Source organism: Pristis pectinata, chromosome 11 (assembly GCF_009764475.1).
Source record: "Pristis pectinata isolate sPriPec2 chromosome 11, sPriPec2.1.pri, whole genome shotgun sequence".
Lineage (NCBI taxonomy): Eukaryota > Metazoa > Chordata > Chondrichthyes > Rhinopristiformes > Pristidae > Pristis > Pristis pectinata.
The window spans coordinates 63,407,061-63,426,092 of record NC_067415.1 but is presented as its reverse complement, the minus strand read 5'-3'; the positions used below and the strand labels follow the sequence as shown (position 1 = coordinate 63,426,092).

The 19,032-nt window shown below is 41.7% G+C and overlaps 2 protein-coding genes across 8 annotated transcripts in view; one reads left to right on the top strand and one right to left on the bottom strand.

The window, feature by feature from the left end:
• Positions 1-18,305, bottom strand: part of LOC127576220 (dTDP-D-glucose 4,6-dehydratase-like) — a 60,219-nt gene extending 41,914 nt beyond the window's left edge. Inside the window, exons 1-5 of the mRNA XM_052026654.1 lie at positions 18,222-18,305; positions 17,867-17,975; positions 14,430-14,496; positions 13,810-13,878; positions 2,066-2,156 (exon numbers count right to left, since the gene is read on the bottom strand). Coding sequence (XP_051882614.1) covers positions 2,066-2,156; positions 13,810-13,878; positions 14,430-14,496; positions 17,867-17,940 — 301 coding nt within the window. The 5' untranslated portion in view covers positions 17,941-17,975; positions 18,222-18,305. The remainder of the gene's footprint in view (positions 1-2,065; positions 2,157-13,809; positions 13,879-14,429; positions 14,497-17,866; positions 17,976-18,221) is intronic.
• gpr180 (G protein-coupled receptor 180) overlaps positions 18,190-19,032 on the top strand; it is a 98,332-nt gene continuing 97,489 nt past the window's right edge. For 5 of the 7 annotated variants that reach the window (XM_052026653.1, XM_052026650.1, XM_052026647.1 and 2 more), the window contains exon 1: positions 18,194-18,476. In XM_052026653.1, the coding sequence (XP_051882613.1) occupies positions 18,341-18,476 (136 nt within the window). In that variant the 5' untranslated portion in view covers positions 18,194-18,340. Of the gene's footprint in view, positions 18,477-19,032 lie in introns of all 7 variants that reach the window. The other 2 variants (XM_052026652.1, XM_052026648.1) reach the window with 1 other exon arrangement.

Below are 19,032 nucleotides of genomic sequence, written 5' to 3'. Positions count from 1 at the left end.
ATCTAATTTTTGGGAATGTAAGCAGGAAAATGGTGAGAGCTTCAGTGGGTACATTTCCATGCTGTGTGACGCTACGACTCTAGTAGAGGTTGTAGATTTGGGAGGGGCTATTGGAGTAGTCTCAGTGAATAACCACAGTGCATTCGGTAGATGAAAATATTGCACACATCATGCTCTAGTGGTGGAGGCAAAGCTTGTTTGTAGGGATGGATGGGGTGTTCATCAAGCAGCAGTTTTGTCCTGGATGGTATTGTAGGAACTTGCACTCATTCAGACAAATGGAGTATATCCCATCAGACACCCAATTTGTGTCTTGTAGATGGTGAAAAGGCTTTGGAGCAGTTATATAGTTATGTGACACTGGAACTACATTCACAGTTGTCAGTAACCAAAACAGCCACATTACCACATTACCCCTGTGCACCAAATCAAACATATATATCAGATACATCATTTTAGATATGAGCAAATCCTCTAAAGGTGTTATCAAGTAAGAACACCCTAATGTTATTTTTTCTATTCCAATATTAAACAAATACATCTGTAAGCATGTACACATTGAGGAACCAATCACTGTCCATATGCACTCTGTACTAACCCAATGTAACTGTACTATGATCTATACGATTGGTATGCAAGACAAGTTTTTCACTGTACCTCGGTACAAGTGACAATAATAAACCAATACCAATGACAAATCAGTTTCCAGACCACTTGTGTCAAGAGGCTGCCTGCTGTCTAATTTTGCAGCTGCCGTTCTAATACAGCACAGTCTTTATTAACACAGCTGAATCTTGTGATTTAAAATGATCAGTGGTTGTATCAACACATTCAATGGAAGTATGTTAAAAGCTGATTCTTTCTAATGGTAATGGTTCTATATTAACTGTATATTCTCCAACTAATAACCCTAACATTTTTTAACTGGTGTTCTAGCATTAGCAATGTACAATGGAAAATGTTTTGTTACTATGCTTCTCGAATATAATAAAATTTAATATTCTAATACAGAAATTAGAGGTGGTTTGACTGCCACAGTTTGAGCATCATTGCTTTGGAATGATGCTTACGCAGTTTAGGTTACACAACTTATACAGCTTCTGATCTGTTCTTGCCGCTGTAGTGTTTGTGTGGCTGGTCTAGTTGAGTTTCTATTCAATTGTGACTCCCAGGATATTGTTGACGACAACACCTTCACCAAGTCCCTCAAGTGCAGGTGGCTAGATTTTCTCATTGCCAAGCTGGTCATTGCCTGGTACTTTTGTGGTTCAAATGTTATTTGCCTGAATTTTGTCAAGGTCTTGCTGTATTCAGGAATGGATTGCTTTATTTGCTGAAGAGTTAAAAATTGGCAATGAACATTGCACAATCATCAGCAAACTTTCCTAATTCTCACCTTACAAGTTCACAGGTAAGCAGCTGAACATGGTTAGGCTCAGGACACTATTGTGGAGGACATCTGCAATGATGCATTGTTACTGAGACAACTCTGATGCCACACTGTCAAATGCACAGAGATTTGCTACTTTTGCAGGTTTCCCCAGACTACAGGCATTTATAGACTACATTCATGTACATCTCCCGGCAATATCATGCCAGCAATACCAATCTGCAACTCCAAAGGATCTTGATGACTACATTGTCCCGGGAATGCAGCCTTTGGACAATGTGGTCCAAATTCTCATGTAATGCCTTAAAAGAGTTGTTGCCTGGGGATTGATGATAGCTAAGTTTTGACGGTGATGCAAAACAACCTAGAAATTGTCATTACCATGTTTCACTCTGAAAACAAACAAAAAAATCAATTTTCAAATGCACAATGTCGAAAGGAGAGTGTCATGCAATTAAGCTTCAAAGCAATAAATTAATTTATTTAGAAAAACTTGGTTTTGCCTATAACTTTAGAATAAAGAGCCCATTAAGGCAGTAAAATTAAAGCACGTGTGGATAAAAAATTCTTCAATTTTATGTATAAAATCAATTTGCATTTTTTTGACCTTACACTGACAAGCATCTGTAAACAATAGCAGGTGATATACTGAAAAGTGTTAAAGAAACTCCTTACCAACATGAGTCTGAGCTGCGAAATGTAGAACTACGTGAATTTTTTCAGTTCCAAATAATAGCTTCATAAAATGTTCATCACAAATATCACCCTATAAATAGAAAAATTCTGTAATTATATACGACTTAGATCCTTACAAAAGGCCCATATTTATGTTTCATTGAATTCATAAGTACTAAAAGTAATATAAAATACTCCAATCATGATTACAACAAAAGAAAATGAACAAAGAAAATACACAAAGATAAAACATCTTACAAAATATGCAGGACCTTTTTGTTTTAAACACATATAACTCTTGCTGATCCTGAATTTGTGTCATGCATCAATGGAGAGAGATCAGTAGAAAAACAAAATTCTGATTTATTTCAAACAACATCACTTGTTTTTGGATGGATGCAAACAACTCCACGGCACAGATAGACAAAGAGAAGATTGTCTTAGTAACCTGGCAAACATTCATTCCTCATCCTTGTCTGACACCAACATAAAGGTAGCAAAAAAAAACTAAACTAAGTTAATATAGAATTTTTTTCTAACTATATTTCAATCATGTTTGCCTACTTGGGTGGTTACAAAAGTTGCCATGATACTTCCTGAAAAACAGGAGTTTAATAATGCTTTGAGCAACCTTCATCTCTCAAACAATTTCACCAAAAACAAACTAATCAACTGTCTTCTTGGTATTTACAGGATTTCAGTATATGTGAATTGATTGCTGTCTTTTATGTAGAGGAAGCATTTCCACTGATTGAGCAGAAGAGGACTAGTGGGCATAATCTGAAAAATAGAGCCAGGTCTTACAGGAGTGATGTTAGGAAACACTTAACTTCAAGAGTGAAGTTAGAATGCAGGAGATAGTAGAAATTTATAATAACCTTCCACAAAGGCAATTGAAACTTCGTCAGTTTTGATAATGGTTTTGACAACTGGAAATATTAAAAAAATAAGGATATATGGAGTTGGCAAAAGATCAACCAGGATTTCACTGAAAAGCTAGATAACCTATTCCTGTTCCAGAGCTTCATAAACAAGGGTGTACTTCAAATATTATTCACTGATGTAGAGGTAATCATATAAATGTGAAATATCTTTCTAACTATTCTGTCAACTAGATCATTAATGCTGGATTTGTTCTAGTGTCATTGTTAGAAGCAATCATGACTGGGTAGAAACATTTCAGCACAGTAGCAGAAATTCCAGTAGAACATTTATTTATGGAATGATTAGTCTCCACATGATGGCAGCAACATAACAATCAATGTAAAATATGAAGGATAACTAATGACAGCATTCTGAATGTCAAGGACTGTCATTTTTCAAGATGCAAGATTTAAGCCCTCAACCTACACTTACACAAACAATGTGTACTTCACATTATTGGCCTGCATTTCCCCTGATGGAAGTGCAATCCTTTTTCACTGGTGCTCTAAAACTTATACTATGATGTGAATGGAAAAGATCATGAGGAATAAGAAAATGGCAGTGAAATTTAAAAAAAATGTCTTTGTCTTCATAGGAGACACAAAACAAAAACCCTGCTTTAAAAGCCAATCAAGTAGGAGTCATTCAAATGAAATGTAAAGGGACAGTACACTGTTAATGGCAAGACCCTTAACAGTGTTGATGTACAGAGGGATCGAGGGGTCCTAGTCCACAGGTCCCTGAAAGTGGCTGCAGAGGTTGATAGGATGGTAAAGAAGGCATACGGCATGCTTGCCTTTTTTAGTTGAGGCACTGAGTTCAAGAGTCGGGAAGTTATGCTGCAGCTTTATAAAACTCTAGTTAGGCGGCATCTAGAGTATTGCATTCAATTCTGGTCACCCAATTATAAGAAAGATGCTTTGGAGAGGATGCAGAAGCAGTTTACCAGGAGGCTGCCTGGACTAGAGGGCATGTGCTATAAGGAGAGATTGGACAAATTTTGTTGTTTTCTCTGGAGTGGTAGAGGCTGAGGGAAGATCTGACAGAGGTTTATAAGATTATGAGAGGCACAGATACAGTTGACACTTGGTATCTTTTTCCCCTGGGCCGAATGTCTAATACTAGAGGGCATGCATTTAAGGCGTGGGGGGGCGGGTGTAAGTTCAAAGGAGATATGCGGGGCAATTTTTAAAAAATATATACAGAGAGTGGTGGATGTCTGGATTGTGAAGCTGGGGTGGTGGAGGAGACAAATATAATAAAGGCGTTTAAGAGGCTCTTAAGATAGGCACATGAACGTGCAGAGAATCGACATTGTGTAGGCAGAAGGGATTAGTTTAGTTAGGCACTTAATTACTAGTTTAATTAGTTTGGCACAACATTGTGGGCTGGAGGGCCTGCTTCCATGCTGGACTGTTCTATGTTCTACGAAATGGGAGCATTCAGCGCCAACATGATCCCAAAAGGACCAAAACTTAAAAATAACAAGTCCAAGAAACCCTGTGTGTCAAGGGATATCGAGGGCAGGATTAAAAAAAAGAACATATGCCAGGAGAATGTTATGCATGACAGGAAAAATGTGATTAAGCTAGAGAGGGTACAGAAAAGATTCACAAGGATGCTGCCTGGATTATTGGGCTTGAGTTATAAAAAGAGATTGGTAAGCCTGGGTCTGTTTTCCCTGGAGCAGAGGAGGCTGAGAGGTGACATGATAGAGGTAAATAAATTGTGAAGAGCATAGATAGGGTAGATTGCCAGAGTCTGCTTCCCATGGAAGGCATGTCCAGAACTAGAGGGCATAGGTTTAAGGTGAGAGTGAGGAGGTTTAAAGGGGATCTCAGGGGTAAATTTTTCACACAAAGAGTAATTGGTATCTGGAATGTGCTGCCAGATGAGGTGGTGAAGGCAGAAACAATAGCAACATTTAAGAGGCATCTGGACAGATATCTGAATGAGCAGGGTATAGAAGGATATGGAATTAATGCAGGCAAGTGGGATTTATATCGATAGGCACAATGGTCAGTATAGATGTGGTGGGCCAAAGGGCCTATTTTTATGCTGTACAACTCTATGATCTCAGGGAATCTTGAGATATAGGGAATTGAAAAAAGGAAGGCTCTTTAGTAGTACAAGTCATCCACAGGTTACAGCAGGGTTCCGTTCCGTGAACTCTTTGTAAACTGAACAATTTACTAGTCAGAAATGCGGCCATGAACCGAATTTGCACATGTCAGAAGATGGTTGCGACCCCACAGTAGCTGGCAAATCTATACCACTGGACTCCCAAATGCTTGCTTGAACACAAGTGCTGTACAAAAGTTGGGAGTTCGTAAACTGGGGAGTACTTGCATAGAAAGTAGGTGTATGTGGGTGTTTTCTTAAACAAAGAAATCAGGAAGCCAAGGAGGGACACAAAATATCACTGACAGACAAGATTACAGAAACTCCAAAGTATTCTGTAGGCATTTTAGGTGTAACCAAGGACAGAGTAGGGCCCATTAAGAACCAAAATAGTAATCTGTGCATGGAGCCAGAGGATGCAAGTGAGGTCTTAAATGAATACTTCTTATCTGTATTCACTAAGGAGAACAACATGATAGTTGGAGAATTCAGGGACGAGGAAGGTGACATTCTGGAGCATGTCATCATTAAAAAGGAGGTATTAGGTATCTTAATAGGCTTAAAAATGGATAAATCCCCAGGGCTTAATGAAATGTATCCCAGGCTGCTATGGGCAGCAAAGGAGGAGATTGCTAGGGCCCTGATAAAGACTTTTTAAATCTTCACTGGACACATGACTAGAAGAAAGCAATTGTGGTAAGTTTATTCAAGAAGGGCAGCAGGAATAAGCCAGGAAATTACAGGTCTGTGAGTCTAATGCCAGTACAATGCAAGTTATTGAAAATAAATCTGAGAAACAGGATTAATCTATACTTGGAAAGACAGGAATTAATCAAGGATGGTCAGCATGATTTTGTTAGGTAGAAATCCTGACTGACCAACTTTCTTGATTTTGTTTTGATGAGGTAATAAAATGCAGTGTAGTGCAGTTGATGTCGTCTATATGGACTTTAGCAAAGCCTTTAACAAGAACACACATGTGAAAAGTCCAGCAGGTTAATGTCCATAGAATCCAGGGCAAGTTGACAAATTGGATCCAAAATTTGTTTCGTAATGAGACAGAGGGTGAGCGTAGAGGGTTGTTTTTGTGAGTAGAAGCCTGTTACCTTTGGTGTACCACACAAATCAGTGCTGGGCACCATGACTATTATATACATCATTGATTTGGATATGAATGTTGGAAGTATGATTTGTAAGTCTGCAAATGATATGAAAATTTGTGGTGTTGTTGTTAATAATGAGGATAGTCAAAGACTACAGGATGATATTGATCAATTAGTAATATGGGCAGACCATGGCAAATGGAATTTAATCCTGAGATGATGCACTTTGGGAGGACTAAGGGGTAAAACATTCACAGTGAACAGTAGGGCCCTAGGGGATATTGAAGAACAGAGGAACCTCAGTGTACAAGTCCAAGGATCCATGAAGGTGGAAGCATAGGTCAAAAAGTTGGTGAAGAAGGCATATGGAATATTGGAATTGGTTCATTATTGTCACATGTACTGATGTACATTGAAAAGCTTGTCTTACTTACTGTTCATACAGATCAATTCACTACACAGTGCATTGAGGTAGCACAAGGTAAAGCAATAACAGAATGCAGAATAAAGTGTAACAGCTATAGAGAGAGTGCAGTGCAGGTAGACAATAAGTTGCAAGGTCATAATGAGGTAGGTTGTGAGGTCAAGAGTCCATCTTATCGCAATAGGGAACCATTCAATAGTTTTATAACAGCAGGGTAAGAAGCTGTCCTTGAACCTGGTGGTATGTGCTTTCAGGCTTTTGTATCTTCTGCCTGATGGGAGAGGGGAGAAGAGAATATCCGGGATGGGTGGGGTCTTTGATTACGCTGGTGCTTTACTGAGGTACCAAGTATAGACCGTGATGTGCTGAGCTGTGCCCACAACTCTCCGCAGTTTCTTGCGGTCACAGGAAGAGCAATTGCCATACCGAGCAATGATGCTTCCAGGTAGGATGCTTTCTAAGGTACATTGATAAAAATTGTTAAGGGTCGACGAAGACATGCCAAATTTCTTTAGCCTCCTGAGAAAGTAGAGGCGCTGGGGAGCTTTCTTGGCCATGGCATCCACGTGGTTAGACCAGGACAGGATATTGTTGATGTTCACTCCTAGGAATTTGAAGCTCTCGACCTCCTCACCGTTGACGTAGACAGGAGCACGTGCACTGTCCCTGTTTCTGAAGTCAACGACCAGCTCTTTTGTTTTGCTGACATTGAGGGAAAGGTTGTTGTCATGACATCAAGTCACTAAGCTCTCTATCTCCTTCCTGTACTCCGACATCATTATTTGAGATACGGCCCACTAAGGTGGTATCGTCTGCAAACTTGTAGATGGAATTAGAGTAGAATCTGGCTATGCAGTCGTGAGTGAATAGGAAGTAGAGTATGGGGCTTAGGGCGCAGCCTTGGGGAGTGCCAATGTTGAGAATAATCATGGTGGAGGTGTTGCTGCCTATCCTTACTGATTGCAGTCTGTAGGTCAGGAAGTCAAGGATCCACATGCAGAGGGAGATGTTGAGTCCCAGGTCTCAGAGCTTGGTGATGAGTTTGCTTGGAATTATAGTATTGAATGTGGAGCTGTAGTCAATAAACAATACTCTAACGTAGGGGTCTTTGCTGTCAAGATGCTCCAGAGATAAGTGTAGGGCCAGGAACATGGCGTCCGCTGTAGACTTTTTCAGCGGTAGGCGAATTGTAGTGAGTCAAGGTTGTCTGGGAGCTGAAGTTAATGCATGCTATGACCAGCCTCTCGAAGCACTTTACGATGGTGGATGTCAGAGCCACTGGGCGGTAGTCATCAAGGAACGTTACCTTGTTTTCCTTAGGTACTGGGATGAGAGCGGTCTTCATAAAGCAGGTGGGAACCTCAGATTGAAGCAGGGAGAGATTAAAAATGTCTGCAAATACTCCCACCAGTTGATCTGCACAGGATCCAAGGACACAGCCAGGGACACCATCCAGGCCAGGTGCCTTTTGCGGGTTTACTTTCCAGAAGACTGATCTTACGTCCGCATCGGTGACTATGGGTTCAGTTGCATTGGAAGCTGTCAGGGTGGGTGGTGACATACTAATCCCCTTCTGTACAAAATGTGCAATAGAATGCGTTAACCTCATCGGGAAGGGATGTGCTGTTGTCAGCAATGCTGCCTGACTTTGTTTTGTAGCCCGATATAGCATGCAAACCCTGCCATAACTGATAGCTGGTCTGGGACTCGATTTTGAATTGGTATTGTCTCCTGGCATCTCTGATAGCTTTATGGAGTTTGTATCTCAATTTCTTGTGAAGTTCAGGGTCATCTGATTTGAATGCTGCAGTCTTAGACTTCAGTAAGGAGTGGATCTCCTGGATCATCCATGGTTTCTGGTGTGGGAACACCCAGATTGTTCCCTTTGGTACACAGTCATCAACACACTAGTGACATACTCCTCTAGGCTGGCAGCTGAGTCTTTGAACATGGACTAGTCTACTGACTCAAAGCAGTCGTGTAGAAGCTCACCTATTTCCTCAGACCAAACAGCTCATCTATTTGCCTTCATTAGCAGGTACATAGAAAGTAAGACCTGGGAGGTTATGGTACAATTTTATAAAATGTTGGTTAGGCTATAGATGGAGTACTGTGTAAATTTCTGATCACCACAAGTGTAATTGCACTGGAGAGGGAGCCAAGGAGATTCACCAGGATGTTACCTGGTTTGGAGTGCTTCCGTTAGGAGGCGAATCTGCAGAGAACAGGTTTGGTTTCTTTGGAGTGGAGGAGGCTGAAGGGGAGATCTGACAAGAGGTATAGAAAATTATGAAGGGCATAGATCGGGTGGACAGCAAGGAACTTTTCTCCATATAAGAGGCACCTAAAAGTAAAAAGCATAGGCTTACAGAAAGGGGCAAGAGATTTAAGGGGATCTAAGAAAGAACTTTTTCAATCCAAGGGTGGTTGGGAACTGGGAAAAAAAATGTCTGCATGGGTGTTGGAGGAAGCTACTCTTACTTATTTAAGAAGTACCCAGATAAGCACTTGAATTACCAAGGCACAGAAGGCTGTGGACCAAGCACTGGCAATAGGATTACTATAGATAGGTACTTGATGATCAGCTTGGACATATTGGGCTGAAGGGCTGGTTCTGTGTTGTACGATCTATAAGGATTAATGATCTAGTGAGCATGCAGAACTGAAATTAGTGTTTGGGTAAAAATTAAACACTAGAGAAGTTGGTGAGACTGAAAGATGATGAATCCCAAGGAAATACTGATGTGTTTCCCAGTGTTGTGAAAGAGGTACCCATAGAAATACAGGATACTATGGTTAACATTTTCCAAAATTTATCAGTTCTAGAATTGTCCTGCAGAATTGAGAATATTTAAAAAAAGGTGGGGGAGAGGGGAATTACCGATCTGTTAGCCTAATATCAGCAGTAGGAAAGCTGGAATTTATAATGAGGATGTAATAAGAGAACACGTGGAAAATAATAGGATTGGCCAGTGTCAACATGGATTTATGAAAGGGTTATCACGTTTGATTAATCTGTTGGAACTTTGAGTAGATAACTAGTACAGTAGAACCATTGAAAGTAGTAAGGACACAATGTTCAGTGTGGCAATCTTCAACATCTATCAGCTTGGAAATATCAACACCAACCAAAGCAGATGAGTCCTGAAAAACATGGCTGGCAGACTGGGGTTGTGCAGGTAGCGATTGAATCAACATGAGAAAGAAACTCTCGAGCTTGTTCTCATTGATCAACCTGTGGCAGATGCATCTGTCTGTGATAACCAGTGTACAACCCTCATGGAGACCAAGTCCCATCTTCACATTGAGGACACCCTCCATCGTGTTGCGAGGCACTACAATGGTGCTAAATGGAATAGACTCAGAACAGATCTGGCAGCTCAAAATTGGGCATCCATGACACTGTGGACCATAAGCCACACCAGAACTGTTTACTACCACAATTTGTCACATCATGGCCAGGCATTACTGCCAAGCCAGGGGATTAACCATGCTTCAATGAGAATGCAGAAGGGTATGCAGAGAGTAGAGCTGCAACTTAGGAGTAAATGTGTGAAAAAGCATGCAATAGACAGAGCTATCTAACCTCACAACCAACAGATCAAATGGAAGCTCTTCAGTCCTACCACAACTAGTCGTGGATGGTGCTTTACAATCAGGCAGCTACTGGGAGGAGCTTCCAAGAATATTCACACTCTCAATGATGCCAGGACCCAATCTATGAATGCTAAAAAAAAAGGGTTAATTTGCTACTATGTTCAACCGGAGGTGTCACCTGCCTCCTGAGGTTCCCATTATCACAGAAGTCAGTCTCCAGCCAACTTCATTCACTCTATGAATGACGATATTGGAAACAGCAAAGGCACCATCCCAGCTGTATTACAGAAGACCTATGCTCCAGTAGCAGATGCAGCTCTCGTCAATCTGTTCCAATACAGTTGCAACACTGGCATCTGGCAGACAATGTGCAAGATTGCGCAGGTAGGTTCTGTTCGCAAAAAGTAGGATAAATCTATTCCAACTAATTACCACCAAATCAGTTACTTGCAATCATCACGAAAGTGATGGAAACAGTTGTCAACAGTGCTATCAAACACCAATGCCAAATTTGGTTTTCTCCAGGACCATTTCATTCTAGTATCCATCACAGCTTTGGTCCAAACATGAACCAAGGAGCTGAATTCCAGAGATGAGGCAAGATTGAATACTCTTGAAATCAAGGCAGCATTTGACCAAATGTGGCATCATGGAGACCCGGTAAAACCGAATGGAAAAAGACAGGACAAGTCTATGATTTAAAGTCCTAAATTGGGACATCTAATTTTGAAGGTATTAGATGGGAACTTGCAAAGGTTGATTGAGAGAGGCTGTTAGCATGTGAAGTGACATCTGGCAACTAGGAGAAGTTTAAAAGTGAGATAGGGAGAGTTCAAGGCCAACATGTTCCTGTTAGATTGAAGGGCAACGATGGCAGGTTTAGGCAGCTGGGATCAAGTGACTCCCTTGAGAAACATAATGGATGGAGGATACACTTAAGTAGGAAATCAGGAGGGCATAAAGGGAATACAAGATATTCTTGGCAGATAAGGTGAAGGAGAATCCTAAAAGATTTTACAATATATTAAGAGCAAAAGGGTAACTAGGAAGAGAAGAGATCCCCTTAAAAGATCAGTGTGGCTGTCTTATGTATGGAGCCAGGGGAGATGGACGAGGTCTTAAATGAATACTTCTTGTCTATATTTACCGTGGAGAGGTCATGGAAGCAAGGGGATTCAGGGAGAACAGTGATGTCCTGAAACGTACTGGCATTGAATCCCTGGACCTCAGCAAGTGCATCCATGGATGTTATGGGAAGAAAAATTGGTGGTGTGGTAGATAGCGAATGTTGTCTAAGGTTACAACGGGATTTAGATCAGCTGGAAAAGTGGGCAAAGGAATGGCAGATGAAACTTAACTCAAATAAGTGCAAAGTGATGCACTTTGGAAAGTTAAACCAGAGCAGGATATGCACAGTATGTCCTGGGGAGTGTTGTAGAACAGTGAAATCTTGGGGTACAAATACATAGTTCCCTGAAAGTGGTGACTAAGGTAGACAAGGTGGTGAAAAAGGCACATGGTGTGCTTGCCTTCATCAGACAGGACATTGAGTTGGGATGTCATGTTACAGCTGTACAAGACATTGGTGAGACCGCACCTGGAGCATCACGTGCAGTTCTGGTCACTAGACTATAGGAAGGATATGATTAAGCTACAGAAGGTGCAGAAAACATTCATAAGGATGTTGCCAGGACTGCAGGGCTTGTGTTATAAGGAGAGACTGGATAGGCTGGTATGGTTTTCCCTGGAACAAAGTAGGCTGAGTGGTGACCTTATGGAGGTGTACAAGATCAAGAGAGACATAGATAAAGTGGATGGTCCATAGTCTTTTCCCCATGGTCGAGGAGTATAAAACTAGAGGGCATAGGTTTAAGGTGAAAGGGGAAATACTTAAAGGGGACCTGAGGGGATGGTTTATCCATACAGAGAATGGTGGGTATATGAAATGAGCTGCCAGAGGAAGTGCTAGAGGTGGGTACAATTGCAGTGTTTAAAAGATATTTGGACAGGTTCATGGAGAGGAAAGGTTTAGAGGGATATGGGCCCAATGCCAGTAAATGGGACTAGCTCACAAAGGCAACTTGATTGGCATGGACGAGTTGGGCCGAAAGACCTGTTTCTGTACTCTATAACTCTATAAATTCAAATGGGCATCAAAGGGAATACACTCCACTAGTTAGGGTATTACCTCACACAACGCAAGATAGTTGGGGTTGTCAAAGATTAGTCATTCCAGCCCCAGGACATTGATGCAGGAGTTCCTCAGGGCAGTTTTCAAGGCTGAAATATCTTCAGCCTCTTCATTGTTAATCTTTCATTGATGCTAAGATTAGAAGTGAGAATGTTTGCCATTAGAAGTGAGAATGTTTGCCTACGATTGCACAATGTTCAATTGCATCAGCAAATGCTCAGCAGATGAAGCAGTTCATGTCTAGCTGCAACAAGACCTAGATCACATTCATGGGTTTGGGCTATTAAGTGGCAGATTTTATTCACACTTCAAAAGTATCAAACAAGAACCACTTCTAACAAGAGGGAGTCTAATTACCTATTCTTGACATTCAATAACATTTATCATTACCAAATTCCCCACCAGCAACATTCTGGGGATAACCATTAATCCAGAAACTCGACTGGAGTAGCCACATAAATTATAGTGGCTCCAACCATAAGAGGACAGGTATCCTGCAACAAATGACTGACATCTCCACATGCTGAAGTTTTTGTGCCATCTACAAGATACATCAGGAATATGATGGTGCACTCATCATTTGTCTGTTCTCTCAAGCTACTGGACACCAGCCAAGACAGATCAATTCACTGGAATGAAGTCCCATCAACCACCCTAAGTGTACAAAGTGGCTGCAGCACGTACTAGCTAATCCAACACCCAAACTCATGACCTCCACCACCAAGGATGTGGGCAGCAGGTACATGAGAATGCAACAATCTGCAGGTTCCACTCCAAGGATTGAAATAAGGCAAAATTTCTTCACTCAGAATTTTCTACTCCGGAGGGCAGTGGAAGCTCAGGTCATTGAGATCATTCAAGACAGAAGTTGATAGATTTCTGAATACTAAGGGGATCAAAGGATACCAAAATAGTGCAGGAAAATGATGTCGAGGTAGATCAGCCATTATCTCAATGAATGCAGAGCAGGCTCAAAGGGCCAGATTGCCTACCCTTCTTCCTAGTTCTTAAGCAAATGAAGTACATTCCAGAGCAGTAACATCCTCAATACATTTTCATGTTATTAGAACAATGTGACATTGCTACTTAAATATTTTGAAGTAAATCATATCATCACTTACAATGCTGGTGTCAAATGCATCTTGATGCCAGTCAGTCTGTTACAGAAAATCTGGACCCCAGCATTGTACTTTTCCCTATGTGGACTACATTGAAGGAGTCAGCATTGCTCTATTGGATCTATTAAAAAAGCTTTTTTCCCCCTATTTTATAATTAAAGGTTATTTCAAAATTGTTACTGAGCTGGTCTCCCACAAAAGTAATTCTGAACAGTGCAATGGGGGTTGATTATCATATGAGCTTAATGGTTTAAAGATTTAAATACCTTTATAAATTTGTAGTTTTTTCTGCTGGAAACCGATTTCAAGTTCTTTAGGCTTGCACAGTAATCAAGCTGTAGGAGGAAAAGTAGTGATTAAGGAATTTGAAAATATTAGAACTAATTTTTCTAAGTCCTTGTTAACTTGCTTTTGCAGATCCACTTAGTGGCAAGGTCAGCCCTGTATTACTGGAAGTGTTGGTAAATGTAGTGCTACGTATAGAACTATATGGTGCAATGGTAGTAAATATAGTGCTACACACCTGTGGCGTCCAGCAAATCCTGTTTGCCATGAGATGGATTGCATTTGATATGCTGTGCCAGCTAAATTTCAATAGTCGATGTGTGACCAGAGCTGGTGTCGGGAACAGCATGGGTCAGGAATTTGGGTAGGTTTGCAGCTAGTGCTAGAACCAGAGACTGCAGTGCTTGACAAGCTAAAAGATACAAGCTGAAACTTGCATGAAAATGTTATAGGAATGACTACTGTATTTCATTGTAGCCTTAATGTCATTGCCAGTGGTATCTGTGGTTTTTTTGTTAACTGCGCAAAGTCTGTGTCCCTATCCCTTGCAAATAACAAGGAGTTAATGTAATACAACTTCATTGTTTTTAACCAAACTCACCTTGTCCAAATTTATGATCAAATAATTCGGATATCTCTCCAGCAGGCAAATAATCACATGCGAGGCACTTCAAAACAGAAACACATTGGATCATTTGCTTAGTAAAAAGCAATATAAAGCTCAAATTATCTGGGACTTGCACATTTTGAACAATCTAGTAAGTTGAAATTTTGTCACAAAGAGGGTGTTGTACTGATAGAGGACACATAAACCATCTAACACAGATAAATCAATTGATATTTGATTTTGAAATCTGATACTCATCATCAATGCAAGAACTGAATACAATGTTATCTTTCACCTTGTATAGGGTAGCACAAATATAGTAAAAGGTAGGGCACTAAGGAATATTGCTCAACAGAGAGACTAGGAGTCCAAGTTCATAGTTCCCTGAAAGCGGCAATACAGGACGATAGGGTGCTGAGGAACACATATGGTATGCTTTCATAGGTTGGGCACAGAATACAAGAGTTGGGACATTACATTACAATTTTATAAAACATTGGTTAGGCCACACTTGTGCAGTTTTGGTCATTACACTACTGGAAGAATGTGATTGTGCAGGAGTGCAGAGGATGTTACCTGGATTGGAGAACTTTAGTAATGGGAGAGACTGGAATAGACTGGAATAGCTTGGCCTTTTTGCCCCCTGGAGGAAGGAGGCTCAGGGATAACCTGATAAAATTATGAGAGGCACTGATAGGGCAGAGTCAAAATCTTTCTCCCATGGTAGGGGTATCAAATACAAGATGGCATAGGTTTAAGGTGAGAGAATGGAGTTTTAAAGGAGATACAAGGGTTAAGTTGTTTTTTCTCTCCACAGAGAGCATTTGATATCTGACATGTGGTGCCAGAGGAAGTGGCAGAATCAGATGCAATTACAATACTTAAGATACAATATAGACAGCCACTTAAATAAGCAAGGCATAGAAGGATACAGTTCTAATGTGGACAAATGGGATTAATGTTGATGGGCAAAATGGTCGGTATGGTGCGGCAGGCTGAATGGACTGGTTCTGTGCTGTACAACTCTATTAAAGAAGTACATGGCACCAGGTGCATGAGAACATCACAACATGCACATTCTCCTCTAAGGGTGCACATCATCCCAATGTGGAAATATCTTCTCCATTGTCACTGAATTTAAATCTGGGAACACACCACCCAACTGCATTCTGGGAATGGGTTCACATGAATGACTGCAGCAAGATAGACTTTCTCAAGGGCAATTGGGGATGGGCAATAGTTGCTAGCCTTGCCAGCGATGCCTAGGTTCCCGAAAAAACATTGAAGCCGATTTTTTCTGATCGTGCTCAGTTTTTTCGCTTCCACGTGTCTAGTAACAGATGTCGGCCAATGCTGATGATGGAAAGCGAAAAGCCCATTTACAAATTGTTGATATTTCAGCCAGATGGTTCAATTCCATAAAATTTTAGTTATTTTTAGGCTCTGATGCAGGGTTTCAACCCAAAATGTCAATAATTTCTTTCCTTCTACAGATGCTGCTCAACCCACTGAGTTCTTCCATATTGTTTGTTGCTGTATTTTTTTAAATTGAAGTGCAAATTTCAACTGGCATTGTTTGGTGGAGCAGACTCAAGTAGCTAAATGACCTACTCCAGTTCATACTTTTTATAGTCTACATTATATTGCATCTGCCAAGTCTTGTCCACTTATTCAATCAGACCGCAATCAGTGAGGATAGGCAGCAATACCTCCGGCATGATTATTCTCAACACTGGTGCCCAACAAGGCTGCATCCTCAGCCCTCTACTCGACACCCTATACACTCATGACTGTGTGGCCAGATTCTGCTCTAACTCCATCTACAAGTTTGCAGATGATACCACCGTGGTAGGCCATATCTCAAACAGCGATGAGTCAGAGTACAGGAAGGAGATAGAGAGCTTAGTGGAATGGTGTCATGACAACAACCTTTCCGTCAATGTCAACAAAACAAAAGAACTGGTCATTGACTTCAGGAAAGGGGGCGGTGCACATGCACCCATCTACATCAATGGTGCTGAGGTCGAGAAGGTTGAGAGCTTCAAGTTCCTGGGTGTGAACATCACCAACAGCCTGTCCTGGTCAAATCACATAGATGCCACAGCCAAGAAAGCTCACCAGCGCCTCTACTTCCTCAGGAGGCTAAAGAAATTTAGATTGTCCCCTTTGACTCTCACCAACTTTTACAGATGCACCATAAAAAGCATCCTATCTGGATGTATCAGGGCTTGGTACGGCAACTGCTCTGCCCGGGATCGCAAGAAGCTGCAGAGAGTTGTGGACACAGCCCAGCGCATCACAGACACCAACCTCCCTTCCTTGGACTCTGTCTTTACCTCTCGTTGTTTTGGTGTAGCAGCCAGCATAATCAAAGACCCCACCCACCCGGGACATTCTCTCTTCTCTCCTCTTCCATCGGGTAGAAGATACAGGTGCCTGAGGGCACGTACCACCAGACTTAGGGACAGCTTCTACCCCACTGTGATAAGACTATTGAATGGTTCCCTTATACAATGAGATGGACTATGACCTCACGATCTACCTTGTTGTGACCTTGCACCTTATTGCACTGCACTTTCTCTGTAGCTGTGACACTTTACTTTGTATTGTTACTCTTTTTACCTGTACTGCATCAATGCACTTTGTACTAATGTAACTGCACTGTGTAATGAATTGACCTGTACGATTGGTTTGTAAGACAAGCTTTTCGCTGTACCTCGGTACGTGAATATAATAATAAACTAATAAACCAATACCAATTTATCTATCTACCCTTACAACCTCTTTACATCCTCTTCCCTACTCACAATGTAATTTTGAATGATCAGCAAACTAGACATTGGGTCAAGTATGGCTTGCTTTGAGTCTAAACCTATGGATTTTGAGGTGGCTGAAGAGTCCTTTATTGAAAACAAACTATCACCAGTGATGCAGAAGGTGCTCAACAGCACAGAGAGGTGGGTAACATGGGAAGTGAGGCACTTTTTCCACCATTTTTACTGGGCTTCGACATGGTTCCAACTAAGAGACTTTTGGATCCCAATGCTTTACTGGATACTCATTCACCATTTTGTTCTGTAAGGATTCCCAAACTGGTGAGAATGTTACATCCCCCCCCCCAACCAAACCCACCCCCACTCCCCCTCCCATACCCCCCAAGGAGGCTTTGACAAGATTCTTGGAGCATTTTCTGTCTTCCTGGTGATTTCATACCGTGCCAGCACTGTCTGTCTCCGTGTTCTCCCCAGACCCCACCGACACTAGCCCTCCGGCAGACCAAGTGTCCCTGTACCAGCTCCCTCAGCTCAGCTAGCTGAAGGCTCCCCCCACACTGCTTATGGCCATATGCTGTTCCCATTGACGGAACCGGGTGTGGTTTACCCTGTCAGATCCATACCCTCCCCCACGTTGCCAGGGCATCAGAAACCTACATGAAGCCGGCGCCACCCGTCACCAGCAGCCGCTTCTCAAACGTTGCAGGATCCGCACCGACCGCTTCAGACATCCTGCCGCGCAGCTCCAGCTGCCGTAAAGCACGCACTGACGGTTTAAACACAACATTTCGCCTTACAATCTGAATACAGTCGCTTGTAAAAATACTCACGTTACAAAACTAATAATTAAAACGTATCGTCGCTGTGTAATTTATTTTACTCCGGCACTTTTAGATCTATTTATTGGTTTATGTTTACCACAGTTTTCGGTAAGCACTTTACGACGCCGGTTGACACGTCGGAGCCGCGCCTTTTCTGTGCACAACTTGGTGCTGGGGTTGTCTCAACTTACCAATGGGTTTCTTGGGTGCAGACTGCTGAAGTGTCACGTTAGGGTGAGACTGGTTTGTAGTTAAGAGAGATAAGTGGCAGGAGGTAGCCAGATTGGGGCTTGAAGTAAGAACCGAGACAATGAGACTTCTAATTCTGGCCACTTTTGCAGAACTGGTGGTGTTGATGTGTGATGGGAAAACAGTGACTGGATCTTTCAGCAGTGATATTGCGAGACAGAGTGGAGCGCAGCAAGTTACTAAGTTTCTGTTTCATGGTAGGTGCTGATTAATTGTGAGGATTTATGCATTTAATACTTTGGCGTTTGTGTTACAATTATTTGGTTTAAAGTATGTACAACAGCCCAACATTGTCAGTATTCACTTAATTGCATTTTATCCGCCCAGGTCCAATTGTTTTGATAACTTGGCAGTGAAAAAATAAAATCTTTTAGTTGATCCGTTTGTTGACGCGTGGCTGATGGTTAGGAGCGAATTCCCTTTAATGATGTAATTACTACATTCCAAGGGAGCTAAGAGATGGAAGGGGGGAGGAGGAGGAGAAGGAGGGAGGGTGTGACTGTGGGCGTGGATATTCGGCGCTGCCAACGAAATCCTGACTCCATGACAAAGAGTGTCCTAAAATCGTTCATCTCAGAACGAGATGAGAACTGGAACCTTCTTGATCGAAATCCCGTTCAGAAACTAGACCAAAATAAGGGCCAGTACTATAATTGTTCAAGTCAGCAGCCCCATACCAACATCTGGTGCACCCGACCGACCAACCACAGCCCATCCTGCCATCTGGTCTTCTGGCCCCCAGCCCTGTCATCG